A 23,212-nucleotide genomic window follows, 5' to 3' on the forward strand; every position below is an offset into this window, starting at 1 on the left:
AGCTCAAATCCTGTGTTCCACTCAAGGATGAAACATGTTGCTATTGATTTTCACTTCATTCGTCAGAGAGTACAATCGGGTACCCTAAGAATGTCTCATGTGTCTTCACAAGATCAATTAGCTGATGCGCTGACAAAATCCTTACCTCGCTCACTGTTCTGGCTGCTCAAAGACAAGATTGGACTCATCAATCCCCGTCCATCTTGAGGGGGCATGTAAGCAAGTATCCCTGTATATACTATTTGAATTTAAATTCCTAAGAGATAAGGATTAGGATAAGGTTGTAGGTTGATAAGATTGTAGTAGAGTTAAACTCTACTTGTTGTAACTGACTGCAGATTCTCTGCAACATATATATATATACTACTTGTAGTTAATTGATTACGCAGTGCTTCACACAAACCCTACAATATCTTACACTTCCAGCCCTGCTATTGGCAGAATCGGGTCGGGTCTCCTCAATTAATTTCTTGACCAAGTATTTATTTACATCAATTTCATATACAAATTTGTAAGGAAAACTTCAACATCTCTGAACGGGGAAATATCTATCTGTCATTTTATAATTCATTTATTCAATTGACACAGCTAATCCTCGTGGGGTCGTGGGTCCTGACAATTTTATTCTACAGTTAATATGTTTTGAATAATTCTATAAAATAAAATAAAAAATATGTAAAAATTAATATATATTACTTAATATAAACAATTACTAGATAGGTACCCATGCTACACCGCATGCTAGATTAAATTTTTCCTAACGTAATAAAAAGATGCTTAGATGAGATGATAGTGTTTTTAATTAAGTAGAAAATTTAGGATTGTGTCATTGATTCGAATGGATTCAATAACTTGATTAATTTAATAATATAATTTTAAAAAAACTAATGACACATTAAAAAAAAACCTAAAAAGAAAACATCAATGACAAATAAAAAATAAACGTTTACTAGTATTATGAAAATTCACCCTCTATATATATACTTAAAACATCTCAACAATTTTATTTGATAGTAAAACAAAAAATAAAAGAGAGTGAGATAATCTCATAGAAAATAAAATTAAAGATATTCAAACTCAATTACCAGTAAAGCAAATATTGAAGGATGAATTGAAAAAAAATTAATTTTTAAAAATGATAAAAAAAAAAACTAACTCAAGTCCATATGCCAAATTTGCATCTCAATCATAAGACTAGAATAAGCCTGTATAAAAGAAATTGAATAAAACAAAAGAGATCACTCTCAAGCAAACTAAATGATTAAAGATGAACATTAAAAAAAAAATCAATTTTCAAGGTCTAACTCGACTAACTTATGACCAGGAATATAAAATTGAAATAACCCCATTAAAAGAAAAGTAGAAAAAAATCATGAGTTCAAGATCTAATAACCTAATGTTAAATAATGAAATAAAAAAAAATAAAAAAAAGTTAAGTTGGGTTAATATTTGAAATCTGTGACCAAGGATCATGAGACCGATATTACTATACAAAAGACAAACACGAAAAAAATCACGAAACAAAACTCCTAGTCATCCAATTTTTTTTAAAAAATAGCAATCAAAATAACAAGGACCAAATCTGGTACAAAAACAAAATGAAAAAAAATAATGAGAGACTAAATTGAAAAATAAAATAAAGTAATAAAGGATAAAAAAAATTAGAAAAACTAAGAACCAAATTTGATACAAAAATTAAATGAAATATAATGTTGAGGGAAGAAATTGAAAAAATAAATTAGAAAATGATAAAAATAAATAAATAAAATAGAAATAAAAAGAATGAGAATTAAATTAAATAAAAAATTAAATGAAATAAATGGTGAGGAATGAAATTGAAAAAAAAAACAACTTAAAAAATATTAAAAATAAAATAAATAGCAATCAAAAGAATAAAAACCAAAATTAATATCGATATAACCTGAGATGATAAAAAAATATTTATTTTTTAAAATAATAGATAAAAAATGAAATAAAAAAATAAAAAACAATAAAAAATAAGAATTAAATTGAATATAAAAATAAAATAAAATAAGATAACAAGAAATAAAAAAAAACTTAAAACTATTAAACACAAAATCAATAATATATATATATATATCAAAACAACCTCACAAAAAGTAAAAAGTGAGAAAAAAATGTTTATTGAAACCAACTGCTCCTATACTGTTCACACGCTTCTTACTGCCGTGCAGAAGATGATGGTGTCATGCTTTCAACATAATTAACATCAACATCGGTTTTATTTATTTTTATATTTTAAAGTATTTTTAAAAAATTAACTTTTTTTTTATTTTAAATTAATTTTTTTAATCTTTTCAGATTATTTTGATACGTTTATATTAAAAATAATTTTAAAAAATAAAAAATATTATTTTAATATATTTCCAAATAAAACACTCTTTAAAAAATAATCACAATCACAATCACAATTCCTAACACACCCATCATCATTAAAGACAATGTTTAATTACTGAGAAACGTTGAACGTCATATCTAAAAAGTGTGGTCGTCTCTCACCAATTCATATACCATTAAGAATGTGTTTGACAATGTGGTTGCGGTTGTTTTTCAAAATAATTTTTACTCAGAAAAGTATTAAAATAATATTTTTTTATTTATTTTTAAAAATTATTTTTAATATCAATGTATTAAAACATCAAAAAAATATTATTTTAAAATAAATAAAATAAAATAAATTTAAAATCTTTTAAAAATATTTTTTAAAAAAAAATATTAGAGAAAGGCATCATTGCACAAACCCAATCATAAGGTTGTTGTTGCTTCGGGAGATTATTATATTCCTGTCTTGCCCTTGACTTCTTCAGGTCTTCCTTCCTTCCTTCCTTCCTTCTTCTGCAGTTGTTCATCTCCCTCCTTCTCTTCTGTTCACCTGTAATAATCAAATCCATTTAATTTAAAAATATTCGTAATCAATTTAATTTCTGTTCTCGCTTTCCAAGTTCTGTTTTGCTGTATAATTTCCCCTATTTCACAAACAGAGATGGATACAAATTTAAACGACAAGGAGTCCATGATTGCTCGAATCCAACAATTGGAACATGGTAATATCTTTCTTCTCTCTTACATTTTTTTTCCTCTCTGTCCAAAAGGATGCTCTTTTCTTGTTTAAAACTGCAGTGATGTTGTTCTCTTACACTATACTGCTTGCTCTTTAGAATTCCCTGTTCAATTATTAAACCCTAATTCAAGAATTCTTATTTGTTCTTAGACATGGAGACCACACTGAATCTAAAATACAGCACTTTATTAGATAGTTAAAGAAACTCAATTCTGCAGATAGCCTCCTTTTCCATTGTGATTGAATGACTTTCCATGATATGATTGAATTATATTTGTTTTGTAGAGCGTGGTGAATTGCATAAAGATATAGAACAATTGTGTATGCAGCAAGCTGGACCTGGCTATCTTGCTGCCGCTACTCGAATGCATTTTCAAAGGTATAGTTATTTATGTATTTTTTTTTTTCTGTTTATAGGATCAGAGTTTTATCATTTTATGATTCTGCGAGGTTGCTACTCGTGAAAAGGGACGTAAGGACTGTACTATTAATTATTGCTCTATTAGGACAGCTGGATTGGAGCAGGAGATTGAGAATTTGAAAAAGCAGTTGGCTGCTTGCTCAAGAGATAATCTTAATCTTCAAGAGGAGCTTTCTGAGGCTTACCGAATCAAAGTGAGATAAATTTTGTATTCATTTTCCGTTATGCCACTTTTATTGAGGCCTTCTATCATAGGCTTATGCGTTTACTATGTTGTCATCAGACCCAATTGGCCAAACTACACCAAGCAGAGGCTGCAAAGGTTGGTCTATCACACTCTCTGTGCCGGTTTATCTGGGCATGCCCTCTTATGTGGTGTCAATCTTTCTTTTCTTGAGATTATTTTCATCAAACATCTACCAGAGGGAATTAATGAATCAAACACTACCAAATGGCAACATTGACCAAGTAGGAGAGAATAGACAATACTTCAGCATCATTAAAAGCAACATTTGATCAAATGAAAGACTCATAAGCTTTGCATTCAAGATTCTTTTGTCTTTCAATTGTCATTTCTTGTGTTAGCTTTATTGAGGATCTATCATGATTGATTACCATATTTTCTTTTGGAGGAGATACTAACTTGATGACAACAAAGTTATGACATAGGTTTCACCTACAAGCAATTTGTGCTGGTGACAGGATTAGCTGTTTTTGCAAGCTATGATGTTTGTGGAATGCTTCTATTCCCTTTATTGTTTTCTTTTCCAAAATATTTCATGTGTTTAGATTGCAGTGGATGGAATTTTGCTTTCATCATTAGTCCTGACTTGTTTCATTTCCTTTTTTCCAGAACATGGAGGCAGAGAAACAGGTTAAGTTTTTCCAAGGCTGTGTAGCTGCTGCTTTTGCTGAGCGTGATAATTCGATAATGGAGGTTATGAAAAATCTTTTTGACATTTGTTGATTATATGTTTGTCTTTGGTTTCTTACCCATAACCTTTCATAAGTGTATTCTTGAGTGTATATTCTTAAGGTTTTGAGTCTCCATAATGGTTGATGGCAGGCTGAAAAGGCAAAGGAGAAGGAGGAGTCAATGTCCCAGAAATTTAAGGAAATTCAGCAGAGGTACTTGTTATGTTTATGCTCTATTTTTCTTGTGTTAAGAGGCGCAAAATTAAAAGGTTATTCTCTACTGACTGCTTATTATGTTGCATTATGTAATCTGGAGATTATGGTGCATATCTTCTTAGTGTTTGAGTGTTACACTTCCTACGTATCCGAACATTGTCATGTTCCACTTTCTCATCAAAAATTAAATGTAAGAACGCTATAAATAGTTTATGGTGATGTCTTGTTCCTTCCAAAGTCTTCCCTAATCGTTGAAAAAGATTGTGGCATTGCGTGGTCATGATTTCATGACTATCATGACTTTTCATTTGTGAAACTTTTTGACAGATAGTGTATCTTTTATCATGTGTGACCTTTTCTTTTTTTCAAAGGGATTTTATGGTTTTTAGTTATGTGATGCATCGTTAGGATGCTGGTGGTTGAATGAATACCTTTTCATGATTAAAGAATTTTTTGTGCAGGTTAGAAGTGCTTAATTCAGATTTTCTTGAACAGAAGAGACTAAATGATACACTGCAGAGTGATTTATCAAAGCAAGATGAGCAGATTGAGACTTTCAAGAAGGTAATTGTTTCATGTTCTTGGGTAATAGCAAGAGTGTACTTGAAACCTTTACACTTCTGGCATATAGATTACCGGAAATAGTGCCAAGAACTACTTGAAACATGGAAATTGTTTGTGTGGTGAACTTCAGATTTCGTTGTACTTTTGAAGTTTAGGATGCATCTTCTAGTCCCTATTGACCTTTCATTTACAGGTTGTCAACAAGTTTTACGAGATCAGGCAGCATTCTCTTGAGGGATTTGAGGATACTAGTTGGGACAATAAATGTGCATGGCTGTTACATGACTCAGAAGAGTTGTGGAGTTATAATGATTCCTCGACTTCTAAATACATTGTAAGTTCTCAAGACCTCATTTTTTGCTTGTTCCTTGAGTATCCATCATACACATTAGTGTTATTACATGATGTACCTATGTTTAGGATTGCTGTCCCACTATTTTAGAAGCCACAAATACTTGTTATTCAAAGCATGTTACCAGATCCATAAGCAAGTATGCTAGGTGAAAGAAATTGACAGTGTTTAATTAATTTCCTAGATCCACACAGAGCAGAAATTAAATCAGCTTTTACAAGAATTTGAATAGTCACTAGAGTTACTTCATAGTTTCTGCATGCAACTTGAATAACTTCTCATCAGACAGAGTGCGTTAGAAGAAGAGGTGGAGACACTGAGGAACTCTCTGGATAAGCTTCAAAGCAAAATACGAGTGGTATGAAATTATCTGGTTAATGTCTGTTTTATTTAATTGTATTATTATGTTGTGTGTTTGCTTAATACGGATTTTGTTGTGGCTTATAGGGTTTGGAAATTGAAAATCACTTAAAGAAGAAAGTTCTTGAACTTGAAAATAAGCAAGTGGGTAGACTAATGTCTTGATGTTTGAGCTTCTAAATTTGATCATCGAATCCCTTTGCTAATAACTGAACTTGTTGACGTTTTCTGCAGGTTCTTTGGGACAAAATGGTTATGGAGGGGATAACAGAATTACACCATTACCATTCTCACCATAGAGTTCAGATCACGAGTTTACTTAGCAAGGAAAGATCTCATATCAAATCAATTATTGATATGGTAGAAGAAAAGATCAAGCAATTTGATGTGATCAGCGAACAGGATTTGGTGCCTTGTAGAGTTGTAAGACTGCAAGAAAATGAATTTCGAGATGTGCATATGAGTACTGATGCTGATCCGGACTTGGCACCCAAGGTAGGCTAGCTACTATCATTGTACTTCATCTTCTCTCTCTTTATCTGCATTGCATATAGAAATAGTTTGCTTCACCATCACAAGTAAATTCTTAAAGCTCATGAAGAATCACTTCCTGTGTACTTGCCATAGTAAATGGTTCCTTTATGGTGCCTCAGCCCTCCTGCCAGGGCCCCCAATAAGCCACTAGCTAGGTAGTGGTGGGATAATAAGCTGGGAGGAAGAGTCATCAAATGCTTCCTGACCAAGATAAATAGTTCTTGATAAACATATTAGTCTGCTAACTTTTTTAAAAAATAGTTATAGGCATAATCCTGCTCATGGAATGCTGCAATTGCAGTATTTTGGTGCAACAAAATTCCAATTCCACTCCATTAGAAGCTCTCTTATAAGTATAAAACAGTGGCACAGGGAGAAGTTAGCAAATAGAAACTGAGAAGCACTCTGCTAAAGCTGACCTTGTCTCCAATGATCTTTTGCAATTTGATGCGAGACCCAACTCCAAAATTTGCAATTAATAATCTGAGAAGAAAAATGGGTCAATAGAGTGATTAAACGTCCTTGAGATCAGCTTTTATTATCTATTTTTCAGTCAGGCATCCACCTCTCAAGAATATTTTCATACCTCAGTCATTTGATATCCAGTACTTTCTACCAACTTTTTGAACTGAGAGTTTTGTTCATATACAAGAGATTACTAGTGCTCTAATCTTTTTTTTGAACTACTGGATGGTTTTTTAGTATGCACTTAATACAATACAGGATTGCACTGAACCTCTCCTAGTTTTTTCACTTAACACAGAACAAAGATTCAGTAAAAGATTGCACTGAACCTCCATCAATCTGAGCATGAAGAGAAAATACATAGGTGTTTGTGTCAAAGATTCGATGTATGGTATTTCAATAGTTCAAGTTGATGATAGTATCCCTGTAGAATTGTTTGTCCTGGTCGCCAAACCTCACTCAGCTAACCCTACCTATTTTTACCAACAAGCCCTTCACTCTGCCTTCTGTTTTGGTTTGATTTGATAATTCATCTTGTCTCTGTACTTGTGATGAGATTTTAAAACATTAAGGAAAATACTTCAACAGAATCAGAAGGTCAAAAATAATTTTTGTCCTACTGTTTCTCATATAATCAATTTCTATTTCTTGTTTATTGATTTATACATTTTTACATTCATCACCTGCTGTAGAGAATTGACCAAGGAGCACTAGATGCTGTGGCTCATAAAGAAGGCAACACATCTGAAGCCCTTGCACAGGCCATGCAAGAAAAGGTTCTGTGATATATTTCATGCCCTATGATTTACTTTCTATATCTCTGTTCTCTGTAAATATTTGGTCGGTTGGATGTTCAAGTTATGCAGCTGATTTGAAATAATTATTCTTCTTTCTGCTCAATTTTGTTTTCCTCGTCAGGTTGCAGCATTATTGCTTTTATCTCAGCAGGAAGAAAGACATTTACTGGAGAGAAATGTCAATGCAGCTCTTCAGAAAAAGATGGAGGAGCTTCAAAGAAACTTTCTACAAGTAATTCCTGTAGATTCTTTTTTACTTGCACGTCTTGAATGTTTGCCTCTTGTTTACTTGAATATTATACATAACTCGGCAGAAGTTTTGCAAATTTACATATGGACTTTGAGAATTATGCTTCACTATAGTAATTATCTTATCATATACGGAGGAGACATTATAAAAATGTTGGTAGGCAGGATGAAAGACCTTTCTCCTTGGTATGTGTCACATGGAGCTCTTTCCTCACTGAGTCTGGATATCTTCTAATATGAAGTTTTGATAAAGAATTTATCAAATTTAAAATTTCATATCCTTCCTGAACCTCATAATGAGTGCACAGATGTTGTGATGATTTAGGTCACCAATGAAAAGGTTAAAGCTCTTATGGAGTTGGCGCAGTTAAAGCTCGAATATCAACAACTACAAAAGTATGATCTCTTCTTTTCCCTAAAGCATAGCATGCAATTATGCTTTGTTAAAATCATTGTTTTTCTATACTTCTTTTGTTTTCTGCTGGCAATTCTTTTATTGGAACTTGAATGCTGCCAATGACTTTGATAAGGACCTTTCCCCAAAGCTATGGAGCTTTGATGCATTATCCTTTGTTATATTATTATTTTAGAGGTGTTTGCTAGTATTCACAAGGTTAATTTCTCAGAATAAACCAGAGCTAATCATAGTTCAGAAGTCATGCAGCTTGTATGCATTTGACGTACAAGTCTAAATCAAATTAAAATACTTAATTAATTAAGATATTCAGGTTATTTGTGAGCAATACTGATTATTGTGAATTTTGATATCCACTAGAGGTTATTCCAGATCGAAATCAAAGGTTTGCAGTTTTATTTTTCAGAGTATATTGAACTTTCCTTCAAATTGATGTTCACTCCTTAAATGCAATAGTGTTCTCCTGTCACTTCTCTAGTTGTCTGTCTTGTTTTTGCTCTGATGTGGCTTTCTCTTTATATATCCTTAAAGTAACTGGTAACTCTTGTTAAAAAAAAGTATGCATGAATTCCTTTTCCCTTGCAACATGCACACTTTGATCTGATGACTAAAACTACCTGCATGAATGTAACTCATGCAGAAAAGTTGGCAGTGAAATAAAACGAGATTTTTCAGCTGAAACTGGGGAGATGAGACTTTCTAATATAGAAAGGGATGGAAAGATAAGAAACCTGTTGAAGAGGACATATCTAAGACGTTGGATGGGCACAATGGATTTTCGTGGAAATGAAGCTCAAACTTGCCTGAGTAGTGAAGGGAATTTCTCTAGGAAAAGAGCAAATGACATGGATTTTGCCAGGTTAGTAATAATTGGATTCCATAACAGAAGACTAGATTGGTGAAGCCTGCATGTCAGATCATACCCTCTGATGACCCCCCCCCCCCCCCCATCTATCTGCAGAAAGGAAGGGAAGAAAAACTCTTCTTCTACAAAATAACTGTTAATGAAATGGATGTTTATGGTTGTATGTTCTCAGAATGAAGATTGAAAATGCCACTCTCAAGGAAAGCATGGAATGTATGGACCACCTAATTTCTTCAATTCACAGACTTCACCTTGCACTTCTAAAGGTAAATGTTTCTTCATCACATGTACAGCATGGAGATGTGCTTCTTTTTTGGCTCAGGAATGGATCAGCTCTGTAGGATGCTACAATAATATAAATACTGTTAGGAATGATGATACAGTTGAAATTTTGCTTTTTCTTTTCTTTTTTCCCTTCTCTTTAGGTCATGCAATATCATAATAATATTAATATGATGCTGATTTCGTTACCTGCTCCATAAAGGTTCTTGTCATGATGTTTGGTTAGATAATCTGTCCATATTTTGAAGCTAATAGGTTTTCTGTTGCTGATGCTGCATAATCTATAGGTCAAAGAGTCAGATACTCGTGAAGGTACTAGTACTGGCTTGCTAGAAGCTCTTAATGATATCATTTCTGAGGCTAGACTTGTGAAGACTGCCCTTGGAAGCTCCTTACCTGTTAGTTGGTCTGCTGAGGCAGATGATGCATCAATTGGTGAAAGTGTCTGCGATGAGCTAAGTGATATTTATGGGAACCCCATTGGAGAGAAGATAGATTCTGTTTCTGCTGCAGGTTTTGAGATGGTGGAGCTTCTGATACTTGCAGCTCAGATACTAAAGGACAATAACACCATAAAGGGTTGCTGAGATTGGAGTTTGTTTAATTCTGGTCTGTGTGGGCTTTGTTCTGTGATGAAAAGCATAAAGTAATTAATAGGGGTTTAGGGCATACTAAAGGGGCTTTTCGGCAAAGAGAAGTGAAAATTTGTGCAGTGTGAAGGAAGACGGCGAACTTTTGGAACAACTTAATCAGTGCAGAATGAAAGCCGATGCTTATCTTGTCATTGTAGAGCCTTTTATTGTATTTATGGTGTTTTGAAAGGAAAGGAGGAGGGAATAGAGTTCAATTCCTTTGTATATACATGGTTAGACATAGGCCAGTTGCATAAAGTACAGTAATATGAACTGGGTTATTAGATTATTTCAATGACAGTTTCTGAGCTTTTGTGTATGTTTCCTTTCAGTACTGCCTGTTGTATTTTAATTGTCAAAGTTTATGTTGAGCGATTGAGGGATGATGCATTTTCTGTTGGCTTTAAACTCACTGGGAAAATTTGTGGTCTATACATGCCATGTGGCAGGAACTGCTTATGCCATGAAGAAGTTATGAAGCTTTTTTATGCCTCATTACGTGTAGAATTCCTTGTTTATCTTGAATGTTTCTGCTTTAAAATGCTTTACCGTAGGGTGGGACGGCATCTTTCTTTTTCTGAACAACGCAGTTTCTTTCTTGGTCGATGCAACTTTTTTCCTGCTGAATTGTTCACAACTAAATAGAACACGGTGATAATCATTCAGGATACCGAAATCTTTACGTATTTTGAGGAAACAGAGGATACAAACTGTGCCACGTAGTATCTCAGGTTACTCAATCTTGGCAGAAATTTCAACTGACACATCACACTCAGAGTTCCCACAAAATTACAGCCATGGGACACTAACACATCCAATCTTGCAAGCGAAAACCAATCCTTGACATATAGAAGAGAAGAAAATCCATGAAGAGCCTGCGATGCCATTTACGGTAGGAAGGACTGAAAAGGGCTAGAGACGGGGACAAGTAGTCTTTAGTTGATTATGATTCAGCGGCAATTTCCACAGCGGTGATATTCACAGTGACTGGATTTTTCTCGCGTTCATTCTCAAGCTGGCTGTAGTTCCCTTTCTCCTTGAAAAGTTGGATATGGTGATGCTTGCAGTAGAGTTTTCCCTCATGTGCAATGTAGTTGGATGGGCTAATAGTACAACCTCCATGGGTACACTTAAAACAGCTCCGATGGTATGGAGTCCCATTTACTGTAACCTGGAAGAAGATCAAAGACCAATCTTCAGAAAATGTTGGTCATCTTTGAAGAGGATGATCCTCTGTTTCTATGAATAAAGTCTTCATTTCTTACCTTCTCGATAGGATAGACAGTCTTGTTGCACCCAACACATTTTTCTCTGGTGCCAGCAAACAAATTCGAGACTTTGCTTGCGTTCTGTGAGACATATCAAGTTCAGTTTAATTATTTGTGGATAGAAATTGAATAAAATAAATAGCAAGAAACAACATACTATCATTTTCCAATCAATTACTTAAGAGATCACCTCATTATCAACAGGTTTTTCTGGTTTCACAATTTTTGGTGTTCCTGGCAGAAATTAATTATAGAAAGTGAGAGGGCAAATTGAATTTAAGTTAAAAGAATTTAACTGGCTAGTGATAATAATAGTAAGATTTGAAGTGTGTAAATTTTGATAATGGCTTAACTGTGCTTTTACCTTCGAAACTCTTGTCTAGACTGCCAGTTCTCTTGAAGAGTTGGTCATAGTGAGGTCTGCAGTACAGAACCCCTTCAAAAGAACTGTAGTTGCTTAGCTGCTAGCACAAAACAGTATGCCGATGAGTGCTCATCAAGAAATGCAATGAGTAGTTAATTGGCTTTGAGGACAGCAATTTGACATTCCTTTCCATCAACAGAAAACGGAAAGCAATTTCAAAAGAACCAAGAAAATGAAAGATGATTCTCAGAAATCCTGGCTCTTAGATTAGCCTGAAAATATGTTTTATGCTGCTGGCCATATGTATATATATAAAAAAAATTTAATGGGCCTTGAAAATTTGGAACTAGATTAATATAAAGGAGAATATGGTGTCATCTGATCAGAAAGAAAATTGATGGAAAGGGTTTTAGCAAAAAAAAAAATATATAAAAGGCAATTCTGAGAAGAAAAAGGTTTTCATGAGACATTACAGTTCAAAGAAGATGGATAAAACATGAACAAGGATATTACAGTACCGATATGCTGTTACCTTAAGGGTACCCCTGCAATGGTGGCATCTAAAGCAGGCCTTGTGATAAATCCTGTTATCAGCCGTTAACTTATCAACAAGATACACTGTCTTGTCACAAGCCATACATTTTTGCTGGGTTCCTGCAAAGGCTGCCATATTCTTTTCCCCCCTCAAAGATGAAGAGCAAGAAACCTTAACACTTGTGCACCGATTGTGATATTTCTCGTTTGTGTTGTGTCCTTAGCCTTTGCCTTACTGTCCTGTCTCTCTTCAAGCTGTATCTTGGCTATATTATACCGAAGATAGGGGAGCTTAAAGGAGGAGATAAAAAGCAATGGGTTGCAGATAATCGCGGGTGACATGAAAGCAAATCAGTACATGATTGACAGGAATGGCCTGGCGCCACCTAGCTATCATTTTGTCCGATTTCTAAGTAATTCATATCAGATAGGATAATCCTTCTGTTGTAATCATTCTACTTTCTTTCTCTATTTCTGGGAGGTACAATTATAAAACACATGCCATTAAAAGGAAGTTGACAATTCAAGCTTTTGGCTCCCAAATTTTTCTACTTTCCTGTTTCTTAGAAATGTTCTTGGTTTAGCTAATATTCGAGGAAATAAAACAGAGAAGTTATTAATGATATAAAGTTGATTTTCTAGGTAGATCACAGCGGAACATGATGAGTAAATCCTTTTTCACAAAGGTGGTGGGTCTAGAATTATATTGAGTGCTGGAATATCATCATGAAGTTCCTGGCTGGATGCCTTGCAAGACGTTTCTTTTTCGTTGTCATGTTTTATTCTTTGATTACTTTTTCCATGAGTTATAATCGGCCAGTGCAAATGATTCATCAGATGGATAATCTTTTTTTAAATTAGGTAATTGGCATCAATCAAAGCCTTTCAATGATGCTCCATGTAACTAGTGACCCAGTGAGCTCTTGGGTTAATGCAAATTTGTCTTCAACCACACTCAACATTATGATTGGAAATTGTGGTTTATCATATCAGATCAGATTGTAAATCATGTCGATTTCATAATTTCACCTCAAATTTATTCATGGCAAAACGACGAGGCATTTTCTAGAAATAACCTTTTCATTTAAATCATGTGAAGTCGCAAACCTCACGACCAAGAACGTAAAATTGGGTTGATCTCGTATAAAGAAAAACAGGAGAAAAAAATTTGAGTGACAAAAATGAAATTGAAATAAATAATTTTTTTAAAAAAAGATAAAAAAATAAAGTGAACTTGAGTTAACCTTTGAAACCGGTTATCCTAGTCATGCATCTAAAACTAATCTCATAGAAAGTAAATAGTAAAAAATAACAAAAAAAAACTAAATAAAAAACTAAATAATAAGAAAACACCAGTTTAAAAGGGGAGGAAAAACTAAGCAAATACTAGCAAGCCTCATAAACCTGATCTAATCTCTAAAACTTGAAACTCATGAAATTATGGGCTCGAGTTCAATCAAAAAGTTTAATTCCTAACTAATTTAATTTTGAAGGAAAATCAAGAAAAAATATTGATAAAAAAACTCAAAAGCAAAAAGGATAGCAAAAAAAAAATAAGGATAAAATTTGATAGAAAAAAACCTAAGGATGATGAAATTGTTAAAAAAAACAATTTAAAAAATAATCTCAAACAAAACAAATAGCAATAAAAAAATGAGGATCAAATTTGAAAGATTAAAAAATCATAAGGGGTGAAGTTGAAAAATATTTGTAATTTGTTAAACTATTTATAAATTAAAAAAATGATAGGGAGTGAAATTAAAAAAAATATTTGTAATTTATAGATAATTCAAAAATAAAAACAATAATAATCATAGGGACATGGACAAAATGTGAAGGAAAAATAAATTGCAGAGGCTAGTCTGAATTTTTGTCAACGGTTGTTGATGCCAAACTCGAGAAGCTTTTGGGGCATGCGCCACCCTTCTGGCTAGGGGCGTTGTTACCTTTCAAACCAAGCCCTGAAATGTTGTGTTTGATGGTTAGACGACCCCATACACGTTGTTTGAACGACATGGGGGTCTTTCACACATTGACACATTTTACGCACGCGCCAACAATTTTTTATAATAATATTTAATATATATTAATTACAAAAATGCTCTTGAATAATCTTTAAATCTACATAAAATCAATAAAAAATAATGAAAAATAAAAAATAAAAGCCAATGTGAGAGAGTTATGTTGATTTTGTCTTTAAGAACATCTTAAAGAAAAAAAAGACCATAACACCCCTTAGTAATAGACATTGTATTTTTTTATTCAGGGTTAAATTAGTAATTTACTATACAATAAAAAATAAAATGTTCAGTCTAACTCCATATAATTTATAAAAGATAATTGTATCATGATAAAAAAAAAATCATCCTGCTCCAAATACTTAGTTCAAAGGTTATATGGCTCAAGAGCAATTTCATCATTACAATATTATAATAAATAGTGTTTTATTCCTTATGGTACACTATTATAATGGTACATTAAATTCCCTTCCCTTTATAGGGTTTTTTAATCATTAGATCATTACCCGAGTGACATAATTAACTTGATGAACATAAAAAAAATATCTAGATATTATTAATATGTTTTTTAGCAATAAAGAAATAAATTATATAATGATTGATTTTATGTGACATAATTAACTTGATAGGTTAAAAACAACTCGAACAACCAATAAAAATATAGTTTGAGTCAAAAAAATCATGAAATTTAATTCTCAATATTTAATAATGGTTATTTTAAAATAAAATAACCAAATAGTAGACTTCACAGGAATAATCACTTAGTTCTCATGTGTTTGAAAAGATAATGTCAAGATTGACAATGGAGTCAACATTTAACATCACACCAATCAATAATTACTTTCCTAATAAATATTTATTCTTTATTATTACAATGTCTTGGTTTACTAATATTATCAATTTTCTTACTACATGAAATTTGACAGCTCATTAGAGTTACCAAGATAAAAGAAAGTTTTTAAGTGAAATGAAGAATTTTTATTCAAATGATTCTTACTTACTCAAGTATTGTCCTGATCAAATATTTCAAAGATGTATTCCCGACAATGAGGTAAGTGGTGTCATCAAATCTTGTTATTCTGAGGCATGTGGGGTCATTTTTTATAAAAAAACAACTGCAAAAATCTTACAGTGTGGATTTTATTGGTCCACCATCTTCCAGGATCATGATAACCTTATAGAACACAAACCAAAATAAATTATGAAGTGTAATCCCTAATCAATTCAATATTAAATAATAAAATTTTACAAAAAAATCAACTAGAAAAAAATAAAAATAAAAACTTTAGTCAACTATCCTTATCCATAACTCGGTGATGAGTATCTCAAAATAATGTAATGGTGGTTGCTTATTACCGTTGAAATTCTTGGACAAAACTGGCCGGCTCATCAAAGCACATTGAAACACCGCAACCCATCTCTCTAATTTTTTTTGTTGCATTGTCTTCTCTAACCTTGTATAAGCCACTACTTTCCCTGCAGATTTGATGTAGATTTGAATTAATATTGGTCGATAAAGACGCCAACTTGTATTCCATTTTCCTATGCTTTCAGTAAAAACTAAAAAGTCGTGGCTGATGCCATTCTTTTGTATCAACTATGTTTGGAAGACCTTAGTTCTCATGTATCATGATGAGAAATATTAATCACAAGATTTTTGGTGTCGATAACAACCAATAAATTAGAAATAACAAATGCATTTATTACTATACAATGTGATTGACAGTGTCATGGGAGTTGAGTTTGGAAACAAAGATGAAAAATTCTACGTATTATTTGAATTAGTCGGGTGAATTTTGTACACAAGGAAAAAGTTACGTGCAGATAATCTAAAAGTAGATGATCAACATTCACAAATTGGGCATTTGGTCTAGTGGTATGATTCTCGCTTTGGGTGCGAGAGGTCCCGAGTTCGATTCTCGGAATGCCCCAGCTTCACAACAGTTGAACATAACCTTTTCTGATCAGATATTACAGGTTTTACCGACAAGTTTCTATGAAAATATATTATTTTTTTGAAAACAGAAAAGCAGATTGGCAGTAGATGTTGAAAACAAGGTGGACAAGATAGAAAGATTCCCGCTTCAAGATATATGAGAAATCAAGTCCTCAAAGAGTGGAAAATATTAACAACTTGCACTCAAGCCACCAATGTGAGTTTCAAATATTCATGGCGACCAGAAGCTACCAAACCACCAGAGACAGTGCCATACATCAAAAACTTCAAACAATTACAAAACCAAAATCAATTCTCGCTTTGGGTCCCTGAGTTCAATGCTTACAGTACTTTGGAATATTTTTGACAGCTAACCTAGAATGAAAACACTTGCAAGTGCTCTTCGCGCATGTATATGCATATGGTGCTGGGATCATATCTGTGTGTAGCTTCTTTCATCTCGTAAAAGAAGAGCTGTTTACTAGTGGCATTAATACAAACAACCACTGACCAAGACAACTACGTACGTACGTACATTAGATAACAAAAACACTGCACCCAGATGGTTCTCTTCGTTATCATTCAATGGCAACCACCGGTACTACCATTAAAACATAAACACACACAGTCCAACGTGCACAGATTATACTATATGCAAGTGCACTCACTTTTTATTGCTGCAAATAAATAATTCTGCCTTCTGCTATGACATGCCATTTCCTGAATTTTTTTTTCACACCTAACTAGCTAGTGATCCCATCCCCGTCCATATCTAAAGCAATAAGGCATGAAGGCTTCGCATTCCTTGCTAGTATTAACTAAAAATCGTAAACTTAGACCATACAGACGACTCTATAGTCAAGTAGTATGATGAAGCCTTCGTCTAAAATACTTAGTAGTTTAATTACAATTTGAATAGAAACATGAGCATCGTACGGGCATTTGGTCTAGTGGTATGATTCTCGCTTTGGGTGCGAGAGGTCCCGAGTTCGATTCTCGGAATGCCCCAGTTTCATACTGCTTTTTGGTTTTAAGAGCTCAGTAACAGCACGCTTATCATTTTTTACGCAGTTTGGCGTTGGTCCCGTGCTCTTTCCCAAAGTCAACCGCACTACAATAGGAAAGTTCCAAGACCGTACATAATTTTATTTTATTTTTGGAAAAGATTGTGGAATAGGTAAGCAAATACGCATTTGGTCAAGAAATCAAGATAAAAAGTCTAGAAACACACCTTTGGACACGGCAATCAATGCAAGACCATTAGCCTCTGAACCTGCCAGAATGGACAAAAACACATTTCAAGGGGAAGTTCAATTCCTCAATAAAAATGATTGTGCTTTTTCCCTTGTAATTCTGGCAGTAAGACATACACCAGGACAAACTGAGATCTAAAACTTCAAGCTAGCAAATGCATTAGTAGCAGAAATTTCGCATGATGAGTATCACCAACTGGGCATTTGGTCTAGCCGTATGATTCTCCCTTTGGATGCGAGAGGTCCCAAGTTATTATTTCTAACCATATGACAATTTTTTTTATCCATCTTAAAATGTAGCAAGACAACAACATGAAAACAATGATATAATATTTTGATCTGCAGATATATTAGTTTCCTGACAAGATACTTTTGAAAATAGATTCTCTGTGGATGTTAATGACAAGGTGGTCAAGCCAGAAATATCCCTGCATCAAACATGACAAGTATTCAGTATAATTACCACATGTAGATCTGAGTTCCAGTTCATCTAAACGGTGGAAATTACCTTTAAAAAGCCTTTACACCCAAACCGACCAGGAAAGTGACAATAAAAATTAAAAAAATGCATTGAATAAAAGACCAAGAGACCAGAGACTTTTGAGCCACTACCCATATTTCACTTTGAAGTAACAGAGTAAATAATTATATAAACACCCAGAGAGAACATCAGCAAATGGGCATTTGGTCTAGTGGTATGATTCTCGCTTAGGGTGCGAGAGGTCCCGAGTTCAATTCTCGGAATGCCCCATGCTTTTTGCAAATTTTGCTAATTAATTCTTTAGTTCCCATGATATATTCCAGTTTGAAATATTTTAGCCAAGGAAACTAACCTAAAATCAACTCTCATGGTAACTATCGAAGGACAGGGAAAAACTGTAATGGCACAATCTCACCTCATTTATCAGGAAAAAGAAGCCCATTTGGCAGGGTGAAGTAAACACTAAACCCAACCAAATGGCAGCACTAACACACACAATCAAATGTATAGACATTGTAGTGATGCATAGCCATTTCATCCCTACCCCATATTTAAAACATGTTGCATTGCATCAACAGCAAGCCATCTAATGAGAAACTTCATTCACACAGATTCAACTTCATTCAAGAAAGAAAAAAAAGACTCATGACACTTAGCATCCCTCTAAAAGAATTTTAGTTGCTTAGCATGATTTTTCCTTAGTCTAATTTATTAACAGATTAATTATAAATTAAAGAAAAGGAAATCAGGAAATGGGCATTTGGTCTAGTGGTATGATTCTCGCTTTGGGTGCGAGAGGTCCCGAGTTCAATTCTCGGAATGCCCCAGTTTCATTCTGTTTTTTGGTCTTAAGAACTCATGTGAAACCTGATTTGTTATTGCCAGCATATTATTTTTCAGGGGTAGGTTTCCAATATTAATTTAAATAATTTGACTCCATGATCTTTCTCAAAGTCAACTGCACTGCAAAATGAAAATTCCAAAACTCTCTCCAAGGAATTGACTTTATACATATAAGCATTCGATCATTAGATCAAGTAGTAAAATCAAGAAATATACCTGTGGCCTCGTCAATCAATGCAGAACCACCAGTCTCAACCCTTCAAGATGGTACGAAAATGCATATCAACAAACAACCCAGCAAGGTTTAGAAGGTAGAGTTATGCCTGCATCATGCGTGATGAGCTAAAGATCAATATTTAATGATTAATGTAAATCTTAGGTTCCCAGGAAGTTAGAAGTCCATATAGTTTTTGGTTCCCGTGCAGGTTCAGATATTTTAGCAAAGAACCTGAAGTCAACTCTAACAGGAGAACATAATATTTTAAAGAAAATCTAGATGTATATTCTTTTCTGGTAAGATTCATTACCAATAAAACGATCAATAAATAAGTAGACTCTGCTGAAATCAAGGTATGCAAGCTAGGTTCACAACTGTCACTAGCTTCAGACATTGGAGAGAAGTCATTTACCTGAACCTGCCAAATGGTGTAAGCATCAATTTGATGCAATGCGCTCAGTAACTCAATTGACATGACAAAATAAGAGAACAGAAACATGCCCAAAGCTACAATTAATGCAAGAGGACATGCTATACCACGGGAAAGAATTTGAAAGTCAGCTTGTATATCTACACATCAAAAGGTTCAGTCTGTTGGGCAAGAAATCTCAGTGATTGGCTTTCTGCCAAATTTACAGTCAGCTCAGTCTTGCCAAATAACTAAAACGTTAGGATATATAGTTTAATGTCACGATCTATATGCTTTCCATCAACACATTGGATAACATGAGTTTTTCTGTTTTGGCAACATTCTATTCAATGCAGTAGAGCCTATTAATGTTCAGAAGGAAAAGAAAATCATATGAGGAACCTTCATTGATATAAATCATAGTTTAAGAATCAAGAAAGTATCTGATTCGGTTAGTGAATAAGAAAATATGTGGTTAGATAATCCAAAGTGATTCGGGAAAATTCTCAGGTTGGGTGCAAAGCAACCAATCCCAGCATAAAACGGCCTATTTTCCTGTTTCAGGAATTAAAGGGCCATATAGGTTTTGCTTTCCTGGATCATAGATGGCATTTGGTCTAGTGGTATGATTCTTGCTTTGGGTGCAAGAGGTCCAGAGTTTAATTCTCGGAATGCCCCGTTGGAATCATGCTATTCATGACAGGATGAAACCATAAGTTTTTGGTTACCTCGATATCTACAGAATAATTGAAGAAACACAGAGAATTAAATCCCAACTCAGCCCACAAAGAATAAATAGATAGAGTTGACTGCTGAGATGGGCATGCAAGAAGAAACCAGAGACATTATTTTACAGCACACTATTCATGTTCAGGTGCAAAAATCATTTTAGAAGAGAAGCTCCACTGCAGATTTGATTGGTAAATGATTCCAGAAAAATAACAACATTGACAAGTGTCTGATTTACTACAGAACCAAAATATGACATGGAATGGACTGCACGGGTGACAAAAATGAACTGGACACTGCCTTGAAACAACACGATAAAATTTAGGCTTCGTAAATGAACATAATCTGTAGCCTGATTAGATCCAAAAGGCCCTCGATTTTGCCCACCCCGACTACCAAAACACAGACAGTAATGAAGTTGATGGAACTTCACAGAGCATGCCAATGAACTTTTACTTTTGCTGACCCTGATTTGAAGTTCTATTAAAAAGTAATGGTCGAGTATAAATGGCAAGACAACCATCAGTCACAAAGTCAGATAAACTACGACATCCAGCATGAAACATAAAACAACAAATTCACAACCTTTACTGCATACAGCCACAACATGAGGGAAAAAATACATGGCAAAAAAAGAACATAAAAGAATATGCAGCTAGGCATCTAATCCAACATTATAACTGACACCAAACAAAAAAAAAAGGTTTTTCAATTAAAAATTACACAAAAACAAAACCCAGAAAAAAGAGTCGTGCAACTTAACATGGAAAAGGCTGCAACCCAGAAGCTTCAAAGAGTTGCCCAGTATTATCTTTATAAACAAAACAATCTTTGACGACAGTAAACCTACATAGCTAACAAAAGTAACCAAAACCCACAAATTATCACTACAAGGTTTCGCTTGTCATACCTTTAATTTGTCTACTCAATCATACTCTACAATTATTAAGCCAGGGGGAGAGAGTGTGGGGGTAAAGAGTTTGTAATTACTATACAGGCATAGCTTGAATACGTTCCATGATAGATGTCAGCGTTGGTTCAACGTATCAAGAAAGAGGGAGAGGAGATCAGATGATACAATAGGAGAGAGAAAGGAGGAAGAAAAAAAAACGTATCCGATGATGCACTGAGAATCTGTTCTCGACAGGTATTCAGACAGAACTCAATAAGATAATTTTAATTATATTTTTAGAAGATTATCAAACAAAATTGTAAGATAGGATTATACTCGTCTCATCTTTTTAATAATATCAAGTATGTCGAGAACAAATTCCTAACATATCTTTAATGACTCATTTATTTATCATTTCTCTCTTACGTCGTATTATTTTATTTTTTCTTATATATATATATATATATATATATATATATATATTGAACCTCATTATTATTAAATCTTTATAAAATTTTAAATTAATTTTTGTTCAGATTAATTAATTTAAATAAAAAATATATTTTGAGACAATTACAATAGTTGTTCATGGTTGTGTTTAAACTTCCCTAATACTTTTCTAGCCAATGTTATTTTACCAAAACTAACTAAAATACTAAACCACATGGACTAAACACGGTTGAGTCAATATTGTTTATACACTCATAAAACACTGGGGATATATCGTGTATTTTTTAATAATTTATTTTGATTTTTAAAATTTTATTTTGGATAATTTAATCCTAATTGCAGGCCAATTACCTTTGATCTCTTAGGTAATGGTGGAATTGAAATGAGAGGGACCAAAATAAAAAAAAAAAAAATGTCAAACATGGGTGGTGTACCAAAAAGTTTTTTTAAAATACACTTAGGTTCTCAAACTTTAAAACAATGCAAATTATATAATTTAGATCCCTTTGGATTTCACAAAAATCAGTTTTTGTATAAAAGTTTATTTATAGTATTTTTCAGTCCCTGGTTAGAAAGACGAGAGAGAGAGAGGAGTCGCCAGATTTCGATGATGAGAGAGAAGGTCGTCGTTCAAGCCATTTCCGACCACTAAAACCGGTGTGTTCATCAATTTCATGTGATGAGAGGAGCTTGATGGTGATTATTTAAAACTTCAATGTTGCCTAAAAAAACAGATCTAGACCGAGAAAGATAAATCTAACTCGATTTGATTTTGTATTTTTGGACTATTTTTTACGTATTTTGAGTTGATGGATTGATTTATGGGTATTTCAAAGGAATAGGTGAGGTTTTGTTTTTGGTTGAAATGGCTTAAAAATTAGGTTTTTTGGACAAAAAAAGCACTGCCCCAATTTTCCAGCCACCACTAGGTGGGCGAAATCTGGCCTCGCAAATGACATGTCATCTATATATATAACAACCTTTTAAAATATAAAAAAATAAAACCAAGTCCAAGAGCCTGAGAGCTTGAAGGCTCGCCCACACGCCTCGACTTTTCCTTGCAATGGCCCAGGCTCATTGCACCATGAGCCCGAGATGTTTTTTGGTCCTCTTTTGTTTTTTTAAGGTTTAATATAAATTTTAAAAAATTATTAAATCTGGTTGAGTACATGATTAGGAGCACAAGTATGACGAGCTAAGCCACAACATACATATTATTCTTTTTCTAATATTACTTTTTTAATTAATATTTTTTTTAATATCTTTTTTCTTAAATAATCTTTAAAATTATGTTTGAATTAATATCTCTCCTCAATGATTTGTTTTTCTTTTTGTTTAACAATTTTTAGATGGAGATTTTTTTAATGATGTTATGTGTATTTAGTTCTTAAAAAGATTATGCTGATTCATCTGTAATTTTTTTAATCTCTTATATAGATTAATTTTATTTTTAAAAATAAAAAATATTTACTTTTAGATAATATTTTTAATATATGAAGTCTTGCATAATATTTATTTTATTCAATCAATTTAATTTGTGTATTTATTTCTATATTATTTAACTGAATAAAAAATAATTTTAATAAATAAATTCGGTAAGCATATTTAGGTAGATATCTTGTCTTGCGAGATTAAATATCTTGATTTATATCTGCTTTATTATTATTTT

At 33.3% G+C, this 23,212-nt stretch overlaps 2 protein-coding genes, 1 long non-coding RNA gene and 4 other non-coding genes across 15 annotated transcripts; 5 read left to right on the forward strand and 2 right to left on the reverse strand.

Annotated features, from left to right (window-relative positions):
* Positions 1-2,778: 2,778 nt before the first annotated feature.
* Positions 2,779-10,468, forward strand: LOC7470751 (uncharacterized). 6 transcript variants are annotated; one of them, XM_024584544.2, is made up of 18 exons: positions 2,779-2,828; positions 3,003-3,065; positions 3,368-3,461; positions 3,589-3,697; positions 3,787-3,825; positions 4,357-4,440; positions 4,570-4,631; positions 5,096-5,198; positions 5,392-5,532; positions 5,840-5,908; positions 5,998-6,054; positions 6,145-6,405; positions 7,602-7,685; positions 7,828-7,938; positions 8,281-8,351; positions 9,011-9,229; positions 9,408-9,501; positions 9,805-10,468. In XM_024584544.2, exons 2-18 carry the CDS (start codon positions 3,005-3,007, stop codon positions 10,102-10,104), a joined length of 1,959 nt encoding a protein of 652 aa, XP_024440312.2. In that variant the 5' UTR covers positions 2,779-2,828; positions 3,003-3,004; the 3' UTR covers positions 10,105-10,468. The 6 variants fall into 6 exon arrangements, with proteins under 6 accessions (XP_024440312.2, XP_024440319.2, XP_024440326.2 ...); XM_024584551.2 differs by having other exon boundaries at positions 2,804-2,895; XM_024584571.2 differs by lacking the exon at positions 2,779-2,828 and having other exon boundaries at positions 3,010-3,065; positions 3,594-3,697.
* A 336-nt stretch (positions 10,469-10,804) lies between these two features.
* On the reverse strand, positions 10,805-12,939 carry LOC7478662 (LIM domain-containing protein WLIM1-like). Its single transcript, XM_052453346.1, has 5 exons — positions 12,314-12,939; positions 11,782-11,878; positions 11,608-11,651; positions 11,415-11,498; positions 10,805-11,320 (listed from the first exon to the last, which is right to left on the reverse strand). The coding sequence occupies exons 1-5, from the start codon at positions 12,449-12,451 to the stop codon at positions 11,093-11,095; spliced, it is 591 nt and encodes a 196-aa protein (XP_052309306.1). The 5' UTR covers positions 12,452-12,939; the 3' UTR covers positions 10,805-11,092.
* A 3,253-nt stretch (positions 12,940-16,192) lies between these two features.
* On the forward strand, positions 16,193-16,264 carry TRNAP-UGG (transfer RNA proline (anticodon UGG)). Its single transcript has one exon. It is a non-coding gene; the product is annotated as a tRNA-Pro (tRNA).
* Positions 16,265-16,473: 209 nt separating this feature from the next.
* Positions 16,474-21,466, reverse strand: LOC112328221 (uncharacterized). 4 transcript variants are annotated; one of them, XR_008058767.1, is made up of 5 exons: positions 21,112-21,466; positions 19,374-20,681; positions 19,063-19,169; positions 17,501-17,950; positions 16,474-17,380 (listed from the first exon to the last, which is right to left on the reverse strand). It is a non-coding gene; the product is annotated as an uncharacterized LOC112328221 (long non-coding RNA). The 4 variants fall into 4 exon arrangements; XR_002982965.2 differs by having other exon boundaries at positions 19,374-19,481; positions 19,601-21,466; XR_002982960.2 differs by having other exon boundaries at positions 17,501-17,542; positions 17,640-17,950; positions 19,374-21,466.
* Positions 17,206-17,277, forward strand: TRNAP-UGG (transfer RNA proline (anticodon UGG)). The gene has a single exon. It is a non-coding gene; the product is annotated as a tRNA-Pro (tRNA).
* Positions 18,201-18,272, forward strand: TRNAP-AGG (transfer RNA proline (anticodon AGG)). Its single transcript has one exon. It is a non-coding gene; the product is annotated as a tRNA-Pro (tRNA).
* TRNAP-UGG (transfer RNA proline (anticodon UGG)) lies at positions 18,758-18,829 on the forward strand. The gene has a single exon. It is a non-coding gene; the product is annotated as a tRNA-Pro (tRNA).
* Positions 21,467-23,212: the final 1,746 nt, after the last annotated feature.

This window comes from Populus trichocarpa, chromosome 1 (assembly GCF_000002775.5).
Source record: "Populus trichocarpa isolate Nisqually-1 chromosome 1, P.trichocarpa_v4.1, whole genome shotgun sequence".
Taxonomy (NCBI): Eukaryota; Viridiplantae; Streptophyta; class Magnoliopsida; order Malpighiales; family Salicaceae; genus Populus; species Populus trichocarpa.